Below are 21,098 nucleotides of genomic sequence, written 5' to 3'. Positions count from 1 at the left end.
AACACATGCCTGACAGATCAATGTAGTTTCACTTCCAGATTTTTTTTGTAGTTACCAATCAAATTTCAAATGTCTTATAGTGACAGCCATTAAAGAGTCACCATTCACGACAGAGTTTATTTGTTGACCTAATATGCAATAAGATGCTGGCAAATTTCTGGCCAATGTTTATCATCTTGTTTAAAGGCCCAGGTATACTATAAAAACACTTCTAAACAATAGGGATCATTTCCTTGCTTGTCACACTGTAGTAAACTGCTCCAGCCAAGCTGCGGTAAAAATGCGTTTTTACAGGTCGATTATGTTGTGCAAAAGTGGATGGATGTGACAATGAATATCACAGCAGTGACTGTAGTATTTATGACAATATATAGTGTACTAGTTGAGATTTTGGCAGATAAAAGTCAAAAACACGAACCGGGAAAAGGGACTGGCTACTAATCTTGAATAATTAACTGCTGTCAATCAAAGTAACGTGATGTTGAACTGCTGAAAAAGGATGCTTCATAGGCTATGCAAGTGATTAACACTTATTTGCATAGCCACACCTCCAATTCACACTTGCCCAGGGGGGCAGGGGGGAGGCAAGTGAATTGGGCCTTTAAGAGTATCTGACTTTTACCGACAATGCAAACACTGCAATGTAGACATGGTTACCATGACCACCAAAATGAATATTCATTGAAACTCGTTGCAAGAAGGCGTGAACTTACACTATTGTCTAATGCAGATAAGTCAATACCATTAATCTTGACTTCACTGTCCACATCTAAATCACCCACAATGTTAACATGATCTGTAAAGTTTTTGAAACCTGAGAACAAATGAAGACTTAAATGTTATAAATCCTTGAAAATCAATTTAATTATGCAACTTCAGTATTTTTTTTATACACCCCCGCCCGAGGGTGAGAAGGGAACATTTCTAGGACTTGTATGGTGGAAGAAAATTTATGTTGGCAAGATCATGCATTTTTCAGTTGCTCAGAAAGTTTATTACACAAAACCTAGCAAATCAAGAAATGCCATACAGCATATACAAAGTGATTGCCATCTCACACTAATGGCATGCAACGATATATTCATTATTTCAGTAATAATTCTTTCACTCTGTTCTACTTTTGATAAAAATATTCCTCCACCATATATTCCATTCGGTTACTATCAGACGCTATCAATTACATTTACCTCTGGAGTAATTTAACATGTACGAGAATACATACATATACTTACCGTAAATGCATAATTTGAGTATAATTACCTTCAATTTGACCTGGTGCTTCCAGTAGAATGAAGTCATCCATGTGCAGGTTATCAAATCTACTTGTATTCAAATTACCCATGAAAACAAAGTCTCCAATTAAATCAACAGGTACATTGATTATCTGATCAGTTGACTTAGTCAAGACATCATCCATTGCAAAGCTAATATTCAGACCATTCAAAATGTCAGAAAGCACTACAGAACCATTAACTGAGAGACAAAGGCAGTTAATTAATCAAATTATCTATCGCCATAGGATCAATGGACACACCAAAAATGGTGTGAATGATCATGAAAAATTTGTATATGTGACTACCATTTCTGAATGTTGAACTTGGCCTAGTGCTTAGGTTCATTGACACGCAGATTGCCGCAAACCAACCGATCTGACACGTACCGCGCATGGAACTATGAGAAAAGTGGTCGGAACTATTTCCACTTTGTGTCAACACAGGTGGCACTATTCGATTGGTTTGCGGCAATCTGCGTGTCAATGCAATATTGAGAAAAATTAGACCTTTGACCTCCCAATTTACATGCATTTTAATGTTAATAAAATAAGATATTCTGATGAGTGTTGTGTGTAGTTTTAATTGATCAACTCATTAAAGATTAAATCTTGCTAAAAATCGGGGGAGGATGTGTTCAAAAGAAAAATACTTTTATATAGTTCCGCGGCAGAAACTCTGAGAAAAATGGTAGCGGGTGGATATTTAGCCTTCAGAGGCTAGTTATGCGTCATAAGACACAGGTCTGTGCTGAATAGCGCCACCTGTGTTGACACAATGGCTTAGGTTGGGAATTTTCAGCAAGTGCAAATTCTTTTTACAAGTTGGGCAAATTTGAAAAAATACTGCGAAAGTGACAATGACATTGCTTCAGAATTGTTGAGCATTTTTGATAACTCTTATTCACCTGTGACGTTGTTTTTGAATGTTTTTATCCCTTCTAAAGACGCTGGTTCTGTCAACTTCATGACTGTTGAGTTGAACACGTCAATATCAACCTGATCAACTGTAGCAAGGGGAGACATGATAATGTCACCAGAAACAGTGAATCCATTTTTGAAACTCTTTGCACCTGAAAGAAAAAAAGAATTATATTTTAATAGTTTTGAAGACATTGCACAGAAGTAACTAAAGATTACTTTTGAATAAAACTCTGATATCAAGTATCAGTGCATATTTATGACATGTGATTAGTAACTTGAATAATGATTTTTTGGCCCTGGAAAAGCATTCATTAAAACAAAATGGCTACCAGACTTTAAAAATAAAACACCAGGTTCCACAATGTCTAATGTTTTAACGGAACCCGTTAATATGCAACCCAGTTTTCTGCACCAATTGGCAACGATTAAATCATCTTGATATGATTACAAATCAAGAGGCATGATAAACAAGTCATTGAAAATGACACAGTCCCCATTAAGTTCTCTTTGTGCTCATCATATTAAAGCGGAGGGGTTTTCGCGAGTGTGTCCTTGAAACTTGAGTTCCAAGTGGCGTATACAACAGATTGTTTATTTACATCAAAACACGCGTTTCGTGTCATAGTAATATGGCCAAAATAAAAACGGCCATTATTCAGCCATCTTTGATCTGATTATGAAACACTGATATGTATGATGTACGTGCCAAATACGAATGAAAATGGTACATAAATTGTGGAAATATAGTAGTAAGGCCAAAAAGTGAGATGGCTGTCAATCTGCCATCCTTGACCAGATTTTGAAACAAATTGTCATGAACATGCATCCTAACCTGTATAAAGTACATGTATGTGCCAAATTTGAATGAAAACTAACAGAGCACGCCCAAGATACCGCATAAAAAAACAAAAACAAGATGCCTGCCAGTCAGCCATTTTGAATCCAATCGCTAAACCACTGCATGTGCATATGTCCCACATAAAGTACTAGGCACATGCAAAAAATGAACGGAATCGATCCAAGGGATTCTGAGATACGACTCTGGACGGACGCACAGAGACCGAATTATAAGTCCCCGTTTTCGGACTTCGTCCGAACAGGGACTAACAAAGTTTTAATGCGATTGGTTTAGACATCTGCTTGAGAAGCATATAATTAATTTATTAACACTAGTTTATATAGCAATATGGTCACTAAACGGAACTATCAACTAGTTTCAAAATAGAATATACTTATTTGGCAAAAGAACAAGTGTCTAAAGCACTTAAATATATGAACTTTCATTCAGCATTAAGTTTATCAAACTATGGAAAGCTAATTTTGTCGAATAAATTTTAGCATTACCGGTGATGCATTACATTATGTAATGCTTTTCATCACAGATTTTGCATATTCACGTAGTTTGTGAAATGTTTTTGTAACTCTTTGTTCAATTGGTAAACTGACTTGCATATACTATTTAACTATTGGGCATTTACCCAACTCTCCTCATACATTACCGGTAGTAATTTTATGACAAATCCTCCCCCCCCCCGAGCATTTTCTCAATCCCTGCTCTCATTTAATAATGACTTCAAGATACCATTTTGACCCAGTTTGTTAATGTTATAGGCTCCCAAACTTCACTGCCATATAAACAAACTGGCATTACCATTGTATCAAATAAATGAGAGTGTATTAACATGGGAGTTATTTTTAATATTATACAAATGAGATGTGAGCAACTACCAAAATTAGAAATATTCTTTCCAGGATAATTATGACTTAATATAATTTTTTTACCTCTTAACAATATTGGCCAGTCTATTGTACCATACAAGTTCATTGTGATCTTTTGCGAGTTTGTAATATTTAGCTTTTTTTAGCATTCTGTGTAGTTGATTAACTTTACTGTATCTTAGTGTAGTTTATTTTATTCTATCTTTATATAGCCATAAAACAGGACTCGCCAGTGCTAACTAAAATACGCGTTAGTGAATTGATAATACTATTTATATCTTATGTTTGATTTAGCTTAAGTAACACCATCATTTATTCTCCAACTATCTAAAACTGATTTAAATAAATCACCTGACTTTTCTGTCCAAATAAATGTACCTACTAGATAATTCTTATTTTACACTTATTAGCTTCTGTATTGTGTTTTACAGAACAAGTATATTTTCCTTCCAAATCTCCCAATGATATTTTGACCCAGTGCATTTACCTCAAAGTCAAAAGTGTTCCGTTTGTTGAGCTCTTTATTCATGTTGTACTTTGGGCAATTTGGTATACATTTGTAAGAATCCCGAGAAATAGTCATCCCCTGTTAAAATCACATGGCCAAGATAACTAATGTCATAATGCTTGCTTCAAGTTTGGCGAAGTATCTATACTAGAATGATGGTAAATAACATAAATGTCTTCTAAGTTCATAAACAATTTCCTGTCCAAGTCCATTAAACATGCTTGATATTTGGAAGATGTAAAAAAAACACACACCTGACATTGTTTGTGCACCAGACACTAATATCGCCTCTAGAGACAAATCCACACCATTAACCAAATCACATGTAATACTTGTAAAGTTTCCATCACCAGATATAGTAACTTTGCCGAGAATATCCTGATCTGTGTTCAAATATACAAGGTCTTCAGAGATGTCTATACCATTTATGGTACCATTTCCAGTAATATCATTTTTCACATAAACATTATTCAGGAAATCTTTTCGAGCTGTAATTAATGATAATTCATAGTTGTTTTATTTGGGATCTATTACTAATGAGGTGTTGGATTTTATTTCTCCCATATAAACCTGGGCATGGTGCCTTTACGACTGCGTTTACTCATACCAGGGCAAGATGCAGTGGTTAGGGACATGATCAATCCTGTCTGACTGCTAAGTATACACAAATTTTAAATACAGGACATAAAAAAAAAATGTGTAGTTCTGAGGTTTAGGAAAATGTGCATTGTAAAATAGTAAATGAACAGCAAAAAATTATGTTCAAGTAATCTAATCCCTGAACAGCCACCAATGGTTACAACACAAAAGCAAGTAATTTTCAAGTCACAAAATGGCCTGAAAAACTTTGATCAAACAAGTGACCCGATGATTGAAATACATGTAGCTTTGGTGTCCTACAAGAACATTTTGGTAGCCAAGTAAAGAACAAATTGTTCACACAAATAATGTACATCTCAAATATTAAATCAATCATGTTGGGAGTGTTCAAGAGGAAGTCAAAAATAGCATTACTTTTTTACAAAAATTGACAAAAATATTTGCCAAAAGTAAAGAATTGAAGATATCGTCAAAAATGAACAAATCTTATAGAGGTCCACCCGATAAATGTATATCTACAGACTAAGTATCAAAACAGTTCAGCTGGTAGTTTTCAAGAAAATGGCAGACAATCATCTATCCAAACAGCTCCGCTCTGTCATCTACAATGACAGTGGAACTAAAAATAAAAACTTGTGACTGGAGCAATAGCAACATACCCGTCACAGTTTGGTATTCCTTGTGTTTATAAATCACTTCTGCAGCCAGATCTCCTATATCCACATTGTTGATCAAACCAGTTACAAGTAAATCATTTTGAATATCCAAGTCTCTGAAAAAATTTATTTTCCCGTTTATTTGTCCATCCTCCGCTAGGCTTACAGCAGTCTTTACAAATTCTGATGGATCAACCTGTGAAAAATATAAAATTGAGACATGAACATAAAAATTATAGTTTATTACATCTTCAGAAAAATTTCTTTCAGTAAAAAGCAATAGAGATATTAATACATAAAATAAAATATAACAAGTTGGTAAGAATTTAACAATTGCACGTTTATGCAATGTTGGAATGCCATGAAGATAAATTGTGCAACATGCTTAATTGAAGTTCTGTCTTATTTTCATTATAAATTGAAATTTTTCATTAGTTTTGATTTCTTTTGGGAGAATTGTACGAGAGTAACAAAACAAACTACAAGTAAATGTTCCTCATGCTTATCGCAATGTAGACAAATTCGATCTTGTAATGTTTTTGCGGCATAGGTATGCCCCACCCTCTCCCCACTGGAGAGGAAACAACCTGAACACTCCTCTCGGATGCTATTAAACTATTCAACTTACCGGGATGCATTTTTTTACAATATTCTTACCCCATTTATACTTGTTCCATTTGGAAGCAACACATTTCCGCTGACTGTAATATCGCTTTCTATAGTCTTGTTGCCATGGATGACTTGTTCACCAAATGTAGTCACGAGCTCACTGGATAAATTGATGCCATTCAGGTTGTATATGGTAATCTTACTTTCGAAATTGACGTCAGACTCGAAAGTTATATTACCAGTAATGTTCTGATCTCCATGATTTAATAGAACATTTCCTGGAAACGCCAAAAAGCGATACAATTTAACTTGCAATTCCAACATAGTAACAAGCAACAGTTATAATTTGGATAAGTTAGGTAATTTCTGAGCAGACTGCTCAATTAAATTTGACATGGATACATGCAAGAACAAATTTCCCTGCATTTAATTACTATATTTATAAATTTACAAGTCTTCTATTTCGTATGGTTTCACTAAATCTTTAGCCAGTCGGTAGTTACAATTAAATTATGTTGCAATCGTCCAAAAACATTCTCTGAAGTGGTGACAGACCACTAATCCTATAATATATCAGCCACGTATACGCCTTTACTGGTAAAATCTCAAATTGAAGAGTTTCAAAGCACCGTTCTGTTTATGTGGAAATTAGGAGTCTCAAAATAATTTTCCAGATCATTTGTAATGCATGTTGTATTTTTTGACCCACTTCTTGTGGGTGGGATTTTTCTTATACAATGTACATAACAGGTTCAAAGTTCGCCAAAAGATAAAGGAGTTGTTTTGGGGTGGCACTCCATCTTGGTGGCCAACTTCAAATTTTAGTTTTGTATTAGAGCAAATTAAGTTTTTGCCATTTAGTTGGTAAAAAATGCCATTTTCAAGTTAATTTTTCAATTTGAAAATATGCCCAATTATGAATGAGCAAAATTACAGATGTGTAGCATTGATATTATTACTTTGTGAAATTTAAGATGCATCAGACATCATAAACAATCTGGCTGGTAGTTTTCAAGAATTAATCATGATGTCCATGTACCAGTTTTGATTTCGAACTGCACAGTACTGTAAAGGGGTTAATTATTCACTGGGTTTTAATTTTCCTTATTTCGCTGACTGGAAAAATGCGCCAAATTAAAACCCAGTGAATGTAAAATTTAGCATAGAACACATTATCTAAATAACAAAACCGTTAATTTAAAACCTACTGAATATGCCTCAAATGGTAAATCGGCAACATTTAAACCCAGCGGAAATTAGTCATTTGACAGTACACAAGGAATGCTGATTTCGAGAGACCTAGTTATATTTTATCTGGCCATGTTGTGGTAACATATCAGTTTCAGACACTGTCTTTTAGTGTATATAGTTTATCTTACTTGCACACATGCTCTTGTTTACTCACCAGGAAAGTCAACATTGTTTAACAGTCCATATAAAGTTATATTAGAGTTGATGCTGACATTGTTATAAAATGTTGTATTGCCAGTAATTGTTTGATCAGCATTTCGCCATACTGCAGTGTTGTTTATTTTAACGACATCAACACCACTAATTAATCCATTTTCAATGTAGAGATCAGCCACATTAAGTGTGTCTACAACTTCAACAGATTCATTAAATGTCTTGCGACCTGAAAAGAAGGATTGACAAAGGTTTAGGCGATGTCATCAATTCAAGACAAAAGAAAACAAGTCATTGTCAATGACAGGTCCCCGTTCCGTTCATATTTGAGTGACATACATTCAAAGCAGATCATGACCGAAATGCACTTGTATATGTACAACACATTGTACTAAATCTGAACAAAATCAATCCATGCATGACCGGTTCCGGAATTGTGAAAATACGTGATTTTGATGCATTTTCGGCCTTAAAATGGCCATCATTCAGCTATTGTTAAGCGGATCATGAAACAAATGCACACATCTATTTGTGACATGATGTACAATGTACCATATGTGTGTGAAGTTTGAACTTGATCAATCCAGACATGTCTCGGATACGGATCCAGAACTGAATTCTTTAAAACAAAATGGCCGCCAGTCGGCCATTTCAAACCCGATCCCAAAAAAAAAAAATGACGTGCATCAAGGTCCTATTATGTTTAATGTATGTACCAAATTTGAATGAAATCCGTCCATGCATAACTGAGATCCAGGTCCGGAATGGTGAAAAAATGCGATTTTGATGCATTTTCGGCCTTAAAATGGCCGCTATTCGGCTATCGTTAATCGGATCATGAAAAAAATGCATGTGCACATGTCCCATATAATGTGTGATGTACGAGTGAAGTTTGAACTTAATCGGTCAATGCATGTTCGAGATACAGGTGATCACGGACGCACACAGGGCAAAACATAAGTCCCTGTTTTCGGACTATGTCCGAACGGGACTAAAAATCAGGTGGTCAATAACAAAACTATTTGCCGTCAATACACAACCATGTAAAATTATTTCATACTAATTCAACACTTTCCAAAATTGTTACTAGAATGAAACTTCATTATCAGTTATGATAAAAAAAGTGCATGCAATTCACCCACCCCATCCTCCCCTCCCAACAGTGAACAAAGCAGCTCAATAGTTTCCCAGCAATAATGATACAGAAATATCCTCACAAATGTTGCATCATTTATTGCAAGAATGAAAATATTTTTATTTTTCAAATTGTTGCCGTTTACCTCCAATATCTTGCACTTTAGATACCATCACGACTTGTTTAGATTCCTTGGTATATTCATCAAGGTCATTCAGAATGTCTGTCAGATTTTTTTTGACATCACGACGATTTACTGGCTCTAATGAATCATCCAAGTCAAATCTGTTGTCATTATCAAGTACAAGGTCTTCAGTTGTAAAGTTTTTCTGTGACGTCACAGACACTGCAAAATAATTATGTATTAGTAAATAAACATCAATGTGCAATGGATAAAATTATTACAATTATCAGTTCCTAGAAGTAACTGCAGCCATGTAGAGAAATTTACATATCTTCAACTGCATGATCAGTTCACAAGTTTTGTTTTAGCAAAATTCACAAAAACATGCAATTAATAGGATAAATGCCTTTTTGAGTAAAATTCATTCAAGAATTTATTAAGTATGCATGTCATTAAGCAAATACAAAATTTGCACTACTGAGCATTTTAATACTGCTCATATATATCACGGTCCCTCAACACGAGGGACGGTGTATATATGTAATGCATTATGGGAGATAACTTCCAATTGTATATATTGGAAAACTAGCATCTCCTGGAACCTCTGAATTGTCAATTGACCCTTTTCTGAACTTCTCGAAAAAAAAAAAAACACTTTAATTTAAGTATGACACGTCAGATGCAAGAAAATTCTCAAGAAGACACTTAAAATTAAATATGTCAGGCCAGTGGTTTAAAAATTTTAAAATCATTCAGGCCCAAATATTTATAGTGGCACTGGTTTTCCCACAAGTCACTGAATATCCAGTGCAGTATTAAAGTGTTATCTTGGGAAGTCCACACAATGAATTGGTATGCATATACTGATGATTAGAAACTAAATTTTCAAAATATAGTTTAGAGAAAGATTTCACTTGTTACAGCATGCATTTTTTAATAAAAAAAAAACAATTTTCCACTGATGAAAATTTAAAAAATTAAAAAGTTAACTATAGCGCCCAAGTTTCAAGATGCACCATTATCTTACACATTTATGTTCTCCATTGTAAAAACATTGCAATTTTGTTTGCATACGGGTCAATAGTTCATCAAAACCGGGAACCAATGAACAAATTTTGCAAGCTGGTAATCACACCACCACCCCCAATTTTTGCATAGAAACAAACTGATGGTGATACTCAAAACACATTTACTGGTTAAGATTGACCAAGAGATTTCATTATGACGACAAGTATTAGCTCTGGCAATATTTATGAAATTTAGGGACGTGCCAGTAAAATATTTGTGCTAGAACATTTTAGAATGATAGCCACAGCCCAGTAAGAGCGAGAGGATCAGACACTCGTAACTGACAATCCTCAGAATGACAGCCAACTATTGAAGAAATGTCAAATTTTACCATTAAAGACTACTGGAACATCTACTGTTTGCTCCATGGACAGGCTCAATCTGTTATTCAGTCTCTCTTGCAACTGTGCTACTGCCATCATTTGGGCTGTTAGATTAGCAATGACATCAGCTAAACAGGTCAATATCGGCTTAGGTGATGGCAGAACTGAAAATAAAAGCATATTAGAAAAAATACTGTTATTTATCAATACCAACAAAAAGTGTAAAATTAGTTATAAAATTTAATACAGTTTGTTTATAGTAATATAGTTGGAACATAAAAATGTCATAAATCGATCTAGAAGCTCAATAATTATGGTAAGCCATTTTAAACACATCTGTATATGTACGACACTACGTATAATGAATATACAAATTATGAACATTATCAAAGAATGTCAGATATGGCCCTAGAACCAAATTCATTAAAAAAAAATGACTGCCAGTCGGCCATTTTGAATCCAAAAGCCATCTGAACAGCCAAGATATGTATAATGCATGCAGGACGTTTAATTTTATTTAGTCTAGGCACGTGTAAGAACATTGAATAAAAAAAATGTCTTTTTCAGCAAGGAGCACAATCCTGTCTGTATGATCCTGCACGTACATACATGTTTATACGAGTACATGTCTGTTCCACTATTATTTCCAGAACCAATCATTGAAACTTGGTACACAATGCTCAGACATGATTAGCAAACCTACAATAGCTGCAATTTATTTGACTTGCTTACAAGCTCAAATTCTCAATTGTATTTATTTTTACTTCATATTTCGCCAATACTCAAAAGCACATGGGAGTTCTTTCTACAGTTGCGTTGAATTTCAGTCCAATTAAATGATACACACAAGGTAAACTATCTCGGATTATAGCATGAACTACCGAGTATACCCACCTACTTGAGAATCAAATACAAGTTCAAAAACGCCCATAGTAGATACAGCCAAATAAAAAGAATTTCCAATTGTGAACTCTTGAAGATCTGTGAACTCTGGATTACTAAAATTAGTTCCCAATCCTTGCACAGTACTTGGCACAAACATACCACTTTGGTCTACATTATAGAAAACTGTACCAACATCCTGCAAAAAGAACAACTTATTAGAAGTTTGTTTTAAAAAGGTACAATGCGAGACATGTAAAAACTTGGTAATGTTAAATCTAGCCAAAAACGATACTAGCAAAACCTTACTTTTCCTTCAAGACTAACTTCACAATACTCGCATTCCCATTTTTTACATGCAATTAAAACATACTGACTGAAAACTTAGTGACTACAGATTGGATGTTGAGTAGAGAATCAGAAAATAACTTTTCACTTTCAAGTCAGCTGAAATTCACCCACACACAAGTAAATCTAGATTCTCAGACGTTGAGTGAAAAACATTAGGTTAAATGCTATGTTACTAAATCGCTATTGGGACAATAGATATCAGCATCAAAATGTTCTAACAAAACAGTTTCAAGTTAAACTTGACTCACTTCAGAATTGGCAATGGCAATTATGACTTCCCCATTGGGCATTCTAATGCTTTCTATAGCTGTAGCATTAAAAGTGGCAATACGTTGATATTCCACAAATCCACTTCCTGAAAAATATTTTTAAAAAATGTCGAGGCTCGTGAAATGTTGTAAAGCTCCGACAACAGTGTCATATCATACATTGAAAAAGCTGCAGGTGGTGAAGCCAAATCAGGATTTAATATGCAAAGTGAGAGTTGAGACAATATGAGAGTTGTAAATGTGTTGATATCATGTGCAGACAGCATTAGGCTGCATATTACTGTAAAACTTGGAATTAATTTTCACTTTTTTGTATATTTGTTTTTCACTGATTTGTGATGAATTTAATGTGAAATAGGTAAGGTAAAAGTACATTCACTGGATTTTATTTTAACTGAAGCATCCTTCAGCAAAAATAGAGAAAATAAATTCCAAGCAGAAATAAAAGTATTCTACAGTATAACAAGATTGTGCACAAAATACTGAAATTAACGTTCTTGTGCATCGTACATTAAAGCAACTTCTTCAAATAACCACGTTTTATTGGTTGATCCATTTTCATTCAGCAATTATGACTTACCAGCCCACCAATATATTATAGAATGGGATTCATCTGTACCAAAGGCATTTGCAATAACCAGATAATGGTGTTCATTTGCTTCAAAATATTCTATATCCTTTGGAGCAGTTGACTTGAGTGTTTGTAACTCAATTAGTTCATACACTGAAATTAAACAAAGAATTCTGCATTTTTTCTACCAGTTCCATCTTTTCATTACAAATTCATAAAATAGTCCTGTTTATATTCAGCACTTTCCTTCAGAACATTGGGACAATAGATAAATTTGTTTGAGTGAAAACTGAAAATTGACTCAAATTTTGTCTGTTGGCTCCAAAAATTAGGGTTTATTTCCAGAAATAATTGAGAATAAAAGGAAAAATTACAGGAAAACTTTGGGCAAGAAAGTATGGTTGACATGCATGCAGATTTAAAAACACACTAAATACAATATAAATAGAATAAACTTACATTAATCAGTAGTCATGCAAGTCTATATGTAAAATACATACAGGTAGAGCTGACAAGATTTGGGTTAAAGTAGCCAAGTACAACAATGATGTTGGTAATTGATATACTAATTATGCAAATTAGATAATTAATATTCATAGACCGAGTACTGATCATATCATTGGAACACAGATCCAAATAGGGTAACCACGGTGACTTGAGAGTAGCAATTTAATTTAAGCACAAAAGAACATTCTATTTCAACTATCAGTATGAAAAAAGTTGAGTGATCCAAGGGATTCCTGTCCTGTATTCAGAAGGTACTCCAAGGACCAATACAACTGTCAGTTGAAGTTGTATTGTTGGGAAAACTCGATTGCCTGTCTTGTTTCATGCTCTAAATGAATGAAAAATAAGGCAACTAGTTCACTATATCACTTGTAGGTTTAAATTTCCATGTACATAGTGAAAGAGCCACGTACTGTACAGTACTATTAGAAGTACTATTTAAAGTAAAATTACAACAGATAACTGTGCATAACTAAGGCATACAGTACAGTGCTTGCGGAAGCTTTGGCTTTTGTGGCATCATTGTCGCCTACGCATGGCTTCATTGTCGCCTCAGCATCGCATCCTTGTGGCATCAGCTTCGCGTCATTGACAATTGAAGCAGTGTTCGCCTCTTATTTTGTGGCATCATCATGGCCTCAGCTTCACAGTCGCATGGCATCAACTTCAAAGTATTATGACACGAGTATGATCATTATTTTCACATGGAAAGGCAGTAGAGAAAAACACATGTACAGAAGTTCAATATGTAATCGATTCGAAATTCAATGCAGTAAGGGGAGTAAAATAATGTGACCAAGAGTAAAATGACATTTTAAAAAGATACCTTGTTTAATTTATTTAATGTTGCGAGTATTGAGCACCAAAAACTATGACGAGTGTCATATTGACTGCAAGGAAAAACGTGATTAATTTAAATCACACGATGCAATCGTCATTCGGGAACACCACAATTTGCTATACGAAATAAAACTGTTCTTGTTATAAATTTACATTATTTTCATTCATTTTATTTGCTGGTAAGAGAACAGATTCAGATTCCTCATTTTGGTGGTATTTTTCTGTGTTTCGTTTAGTTTTAGCCGAGTCCGATTCCATGCCCGGACTACTAATACATGCAAAACACGCGAACGCCGCCTGGTGCATCGGAGTTGTCACCTGCCATATTGATACAAAGTTCCAAAACAAGTGCGTACATTTCCAACTATGATTGGATGGTTGTGGTGGCGTCTGTCTGGTAAAATTTTACATCCAATTTTCAAAATCAAGTCACGATCAGTGACCTGAGCTCAATCTATACGTACTTTAAAAGTATTCTCACAAAAAAATATTTTCGAATAAAAACGAGCCACAATGAACAATGTCTACATTGGTAATGCGTGCTTATTGCTTTTGTAACTTTAATAGTTTGATGGAATTGCCAGAAGTGTTGAAAAGCATTTTGCTGGGCAGAAAGATATTACACGTTTAGTACTTACTCATATCATCAAATTTGAACACTTTGGTTCCTATGTCTAGATTTCCATCATTGTCTGTGTACTGTGTTACTGCTATAAACAACTCGCCGTCAATTTCAAATGTACAAATATCTTGGGCCGAGTATAACCAAGTTTTAGCAACACGGTCAAAGTAAGCACCAGACCAATGAAAAACCCTATAAAAAAAATGTATAATTTGTTAGATCAACAAGCATGTACATTTTATCCCTTGAAGATGGTACATTATGCAATTTCTCATCTACAGCTGTCAAAATTAGCTTAGGAGGGGAATGTGCGATTCAATTGGGGAGGGCTGGAGGGTAGAGGTGGTCATACAAAAGAAACTCTGAGCATGTCCAGTATACTATTTGAATTCAGGGACTGTTGACATCTTAACGTAGCAAAATAAAGTGGAGGAGTTGAAAATAGAGTGCATCTATTACAAATTTGATACTACAGTCGGCTCACTTCTCAACTAGAAAATGAATTTTCATCACATCTACACAACTATGACACTGAATATTCAGGACTCTGAATATACATACGTATACCAGGTAATCTATGTACAACACCAAGAAATGAGATAATTGTTTACTTACTCTAACTTGTTTCTGTGCCTGGCATAAAAGTCAGTCCGGGAATTAGCAACAAATAGATAAGTCTCCTGATTGAAGACTGTAATCTCAAAATCAGTCGCACCATTTGTATACATCTCCTGAAAGACCGTGAACTCTGGCGAACTGGATGTGTCAAATTTATAGATTGTCGAGATGATATCATGTCTATTAGCAGCATTATGATTCTTGGCAACTGCAACATAAGTAGAGCCATCAAGGTGGACAACTTCAATATCAGCCACACCTTGGATATCCAAGAATATGCCAGTATCTTCAAAGGCTTCGCTTGTAGTGTTGTAAACGTAAACCATTGAGTGAATATCACCCATAGTAGCTTGAGGGACGTCTCCCACAATCAGATAATCCTTGCCACCAAAAGTGAAGTGTTCAACCGTGGAGCCATCAAAATGTAGGGGACTTGACTCTAGGATATCGGAAAGGAACCATTCTCTGACAGTTGCTTCTGTAAAATGTATTTAACAGTATAACATGTTTATAATTGCAATCAGAATCAATATATATTATTGTAGGATAAGAGAACTAAATAACAAGCTATATAAACTCTTACGTTGTACATTTCTTCTCTGCCTGTGTCTATGCATTTCAAAAGATCTATGCAGTTCAGTCTTAAATTCATTCACTTTTTCATCAAGGTATGTGGCAAGGTGGTTTTTTACGTCTGATCTAAGAACAGGCAAGTTAATGACTGAACAACTGCTTGCAGAGAGCTGAAGCAATACTATCCAGGCAAGGACTATCTGATGAATTACTCTGTTCACCATCTTGACCTGCAATTTTAAGACAAGAAACATTTTGGCAAACTCAGAATTACAAGACCAAAAACAAGAGCGGATGATAAAAGTGTGAAAGGCGTTGTACTAATAAAGTTGAGGATGAATTTCATTTTCTGATTGATTGTCAACACAAAGAAGCAAGAATTAAGCTATTTCAATCAGCACAAATCTCAAATCATTTCAATATGTTAGATAATGAAGTTTATATAAATTATGGGAAATGTGCATGTAGACGATATTTTCATCTTTTTTTTTTTGTTTTTTAGAATAGCATTTGACTATATTCTATTCAAAATGAATAATGTCAATAACATTATGTGAACAGTCAAAGCCGGTTTGAAAATTAAACTCCAGACTGAATGACCTACAGAACCCAAATACCAGTAGTTTCTGATTTCCGATTTTGATCTCCAGCCCCCCATAGACACATTCTGAAGAGGGGAATACACAATCATAAAGGAAGGGGCACCATACTGCTGGTAATTTATTTTATCTAATACCGGATATTGCAAGCCAAAACATTTTTTGCTAAAGCCACACTACCATTTGTCATCTTGAGTGAATGGCACCTACACGACCAGTCAGCTGGCGTACAAATAACTGCCATTAACTTACTGATATTTACTATATGGGGACCGTAATCTTGACTTGACAAATCTAAACAAATGCACAAATTGAAAATCCCCACTCCCCTCCATATGGACTCCTACAAACTTCTCAACTTTTTGCATAGTAAATATCACCTGCATACAAACACCTCATTACGCACTGCTGGTTGTCAATAGAACATTTGTGTGAACAAGAGGTTTCTATTGGCAGATTGAATAACCTAGGAATGTTTTTAATTAACATAGTCAAACACTGTGCTCACTGATTGGCTGGTTTGATTTAACTGCCATTGAAATTTATAAATATTTATAAAGATGATTGAATGCCTTTGTTGCTGTAAGTATAATGTGAATAAACTTGTCTTTCCACAGTGAATTCCATGAAAAAATGTCAATTTTTTTTTTGCTATCAAAATTTAAAACATATTCAAATCCTAAGAATACACTAGTATATAGTTATATAAAAGTTACTCAATAATGCCCATGAACAAAACATTTTAACTTTTATTTGCAAGTTATCAAAAGACAGCTCCCGTAATCACTCTCATTACAGTGCGCAGGAGAACTATTTTTTAGCTATCAATCCATTTTTTAAAAGATAGGCTTGGTGGAATTATTATACTGCAAACAACTTTAAGAAATAAAATAGATTTGATGATTCAATTACTAATTCAAGATAATCAAGATGGCTGTACGATAACGCGTCATTAACCCCGCGTGTTCAGTTTTGCGTACGCTGCAATTTTCGGTAGAACACTCTAGGAAAAGCATGTTGTTGATACAACACTGGAAGAATTTAATCATCCGAAGTGAATTTAACACGTTTATACCAGAGCAGTATTAAATAATAGCATGCGGCATGTCACGGAAGTGTAATTAGGAACTCACCCACGTCCTGATCCTGAATCGGTGGTCCTGCTTTGCCTCGACAACTTGAAGGTGAAAGCCTGGTGAAATCCAAATCGACGAATGACGTGGTCAGCCGACGTAGTTGACTACCAAGCCCTGTGACGTCAGCAACCAGGTGCTGCTCATGTGCCAATCAACCCTTTTTAGAGATAAATTATTCATAAAATGCAGACAACTGGATGTAGCAGAATGCAAATCTTGAGAAACAGGAAGTTGCCACCCGTCAGGTTCTGTTGATGCCCGGATCTTGCGATGGAGCAGAACGTTAGGGACATATGGAATCTGTGAAAATCTGGTCGTGAAAGGCAGTCCTTCCTAACATTGCGGTGCAAAAATAAGTTACATGTGCCCTGAAAATCGTATGATAACAGTGACGTGTAACGTGTGTATTTGAGTTCGTAGTCTCCCGCCTGGCGATGTCACTCAGCCATTTTCACTGTCGCTCTTCACCATGAGCTGTCGGTGGCGGCGTGGTAAATCGTCTAAGTAAATCATCGCGAACATCATGACGCGAACATTGAGCTTTATCCAGATCACTAAGAGGATTTAGCTCCATGCTAATACCAGGTCTATGCTAATACCAGGGTCCATGCTAATACCAGGGTCTATGCTAATACCAGGGTCTATGCTAATACCAGGGTCTATGCTAATACCAGGGTCTATGCTAATACCAGGGTCTATGCTAATACCAGGGTCTATGCTAATACCATGGTCTATGCTAATACCATGGTCTATGCTAATACCATGGTCTATGCTAATACCAGGGTCTATGCTAATACCAGGGTCTATGCTAATACCAGGGTCTATGCTAATACCAGGGTCTATGCTAATACCAGGGTCTATGCTAATACCAGGGTCTATGCTAATACCAGGGTCTATGCTAATACCATGGTCTATGCTAATACCATGGTCTATGCTAATACCAGGGTCTATGCTAATACCAGGGTCTATGCTAATACCAGGGTCTATGCTAATACCAGGGTCTATGCTAATACCAGGGTCTATGCTAATACCAGGGTCTATGCTAATACCAGGGTCTATGCTAATACCAGGGTCTATGCTAATACCATGGTCTATGCTAATACCAGGGTCTATGCTAATACCAGGGTCTATGCTAATACCATGGTCTATGCTAATACCATGGTCTATGCTAATACCAGGGTCTATGCTAATACCATGGTCTATGCTAATACCAGGGTCTATGCTAATACCAGGTCTATGCTAATACCAGGGTCTATGCTAATACCAGGGTCTATGCTAATACCAGGGTCTATGCTAATACCAGGGTCTATGCTAATACCAGGTCTATGCTAATACCAGGGTCTATGCTAATACCAGGTCTATGCTAATACCAGGGTCTATGCTAATACCAGGGTCTATGCTAATACCAGGGTCCATGCTAATACCAGGGTCTATGCTAAAAGTGAACCAAAGAAACGTAATACAGTCCATAAAATAGAATACTAGTAGACATTGACGTCGTACGCTAATAATCGTTAATAAATAAATATTAGGATAACATCTCTGAAAATTCCTAGAAATGAAAGAATATCTAAACTTTGCACAGATGATGAAATACGAATACCATTTCCTGATAGGATGATGCAGTAAATATGACGTGCCCCGTAATAAATTATTTAAATATATACAGGGAAACAAATCTGACTTCTTGAAAACGAATGAAGATCAAAAATATCGATTAATTATGACAAGCTTTGCAGGAATAGAAACTGCACAATTCATTTCTACAAGTATGAATTTAAGAGATGAAACATAACAACTCCATCAAATTGGTCTGCAGGTAGTTTCAATGCAATGACATATTTAGTAGCTCAGTAGTTTTATTGTTATACTAATTTTCATGTTTTTTCTTCCATTCTTAGTTACATCATGGAAGGTACGTTAGTTTCTTCCATGGTTACATTCATTCAATGTTTTATTCGTGATTTTGGTGGAGAGAGCTTATGTTTTTCCACGTTCTATAATTATATGTATTTAATGTGCTATTTGTGATATTAGTTGCGTGAAGTATAAAATTATTATTATAGTGTAATGTGTAAACTTTTCAAGTCGGCGTTCAGTTTCGTCCATATGCACTGGTACAAGAAGATGTTTATAGATCGAACTATGTTGGGTGGGAAATTAATTTGTCATCATGTGACACAACTTCCCTCTTGTCAGTACGTCAATGATTCCCGGCAATCAGCTGGAAAGTAACTACTGACATGTCCATGGTGTTTTCGGCGATTAGAACTTGTTTATCATCTGTACGTACGTTGACACATGGAGGTAGAAAATAAAGGAGTGAGGATTTATTTACTCAGTACACACTGTAAGTAGTTGGCAAACACGCTGACACCGTTATATTTTTTGAGAAAATTGGTCATAAATCGCATGACAATGTTCATTGGTTTATTGTGTAAAATCGTGAAGCTATTGTCCGGTGGTACCACGAAATATAATTCTTTTGTGTGTTACAGTGAAATATTTTGGGAAACTTGTTCTAATATTTTTCACAAATCGTTATTTTAGAACAATTCCATAAAACACTGTTTCAAACATTTTTTAAACCAAGATTTTTGAAATAATTGAGAACAACAAAAAATATCCAATCGTTCATACAATATATTTGTTGTAATACAAAATATTTACCTAGTCGACTTATCGACCTACGATAACAATCTTTCAAGTTACTAAAAAACGTTAATCAACAAATGTCTGTAATTGTCCGGTAAGCTAAGTGAACACTCACGGTTGACTGGGAACATCACATGAATGTAAGCTGCTATACTATTTCTATCGTAAATTGAAAACGAAAAACATTTTCTTCTCAATTGTAATTTATACAAGAAGGAACGAGAAATCATGATCAACAATATTAAATACAATATAAGCAACTTGGGGACGGATGACGAAAAACTTACAAATATACTAAAAAGTAAAAATGACAATACAATCATTGAACTAGGAAAATTCATCCACACTTGTTTCAAATTACGACAAGAAAAAATCTTAAAATGCCAAATGCCTCAACCAACCACCAAATATTTTTTTTTCTTCTTCTTCTTTTCAATTGTCTATGTGTGTTTTGTTTTTGTTTTTGTTTGCTATCTTTTTGTATTACTTTATTGTATTTTCAACTAAGATCCCACTCCGGGATACGGTTTCAATAAAGATTATTATTATTATTATAAAACACGCACGATGACGTCAGAAGGCTGGCTGTACTCTACTTCAAGGACGTATTAACCGAGAAAGAAAAAGACGCCTTTTTGGGTTACACACTGATAAATATGCATAATTGGTTCACTTGGTTTTATCGAATGAAATAGAGGTGATTTTTGATTTGTTGGAGAAGACATACGGCTTGTCATTCGCTGCATACAATGAGAGCATCTAAACATCACAACAAGCCGACAAAAACAAACCACTCAGATATGAGTTGATGAAAAAAATGTTAGATGACCCGGAAGTAAAACAGATTTTACGTTATGATGTTCAACTATACAGAAGAGCTGTTGATATATTCAAAGAAGAGAAGGCGATGCTTTAATCAAATAAAACAATCTGGTTGCACTGATCTGACTACATCAAAGTTTTTGAAATTTTTTTGTAAATGTATAGTTTTGATGAATATTGATCTTGTATTTTGAGCAACACCAGAGATGTACTGAATTACAGTTAAGCATATTTGTATCATACAAGCTGTTTGCTCTGAGCAGCATTCAACTCGACCGGTGGTATGTCTTCGAGGCGCCGCAATTCACCGGTA

At 35.1% G+C, this 21,098-nt stretch overlaps 1 protein-coding gene across 1 annotated transcript in view; it reads right to left on the bottom strand.

Moving 5' to 3' along the window:
- Window positions 1-17,462, bottom strand: part of LOC102809469 (uncharacterized) — a 33,124-nt gene extending 15,662 nt beyond the window's left edge. Inside the window, exons 1-16 of the mRNA XM_085502516.1 lie at window positions 17,306-17,462; window positions 15,584-15,803; window positions 14,998-15,478; window positions 14,399-14,574; window positions 12,423-12,566; window positions 11,822-11,928; window positions 11,235-11,421; window positions 10,349-10,504; window positions 8,971-9,171; window positions 7,692-7,919; window positions 6,335-6,564; window positions 5,681-5,873; window positions 4,676-4,909; window positions 2,179-2,343; window positions 1,261-1,473; window positions 714-814 (exon numbers count right to left, since the gene is read on the bottom strand). Coding sequence (XP_085358642.1) covers window positions 714-814; window positions 1,261-1,473; window positions 2,179-2,343; window positions 4,676-4,909; window positions 5,681-5,873; window positions 6,335-6,564; window positions 7,692-7,919; window positions 8,971-9,171; window positions 10,349-10,504; window positions 11,235-11,421; window positions 11,822-11,928; window positions 12,423-12,566; window positions 14,399-14,574; window positions 14,998-15,478; window positions 15,584-15,797 — 3,030 coding nt within the window. The 5' untranslated portion in view covers window positions 15,798-15,803; window positions 17,306-17,462. The remainder of the gene's footprint in view (window positions 1-713; window positions 815-1,260; window positions 1,474-2,178; window positions 2,344-4,675; window positions 4,910-5,680; window positions 5,874-6,334; window positions 6,565-7,691; window positions 7,920-8,970; window positions 9,172-10,348; window positions 10,505-11,234; window positions 11,422-11,821; window positions 11,929-12,422; window positions 12,567-14,398; window positions 14,575-14,997; window positions 15,479-15,583; window positions 15,804-17,305) is intronic.
- Between the last annotated feature and the right edge of the window lie 3,636 nt (window positions 17,463-21,098).

Source organism: Saccoglossus kowalevskii, chromosome 8 (genome assembly GCF_978046115.1).
Source record: "Saccoglossus kowalevskii chromosome 8, keSacKowa6.1, whole genome shotgun sequence".
Taxonomy (NCBI): Eukaryota; Metazoa; Hemichordata; class Enteropneusta; family Harrimaniidae; genus Saccoglossus; species Saccoglossus kowalevskii.
The sequence above is the reverse complement of the archived record's forward strand: the minus strand, read 5'-3'. Positions and strand labels throughout refer to the sequence as shown.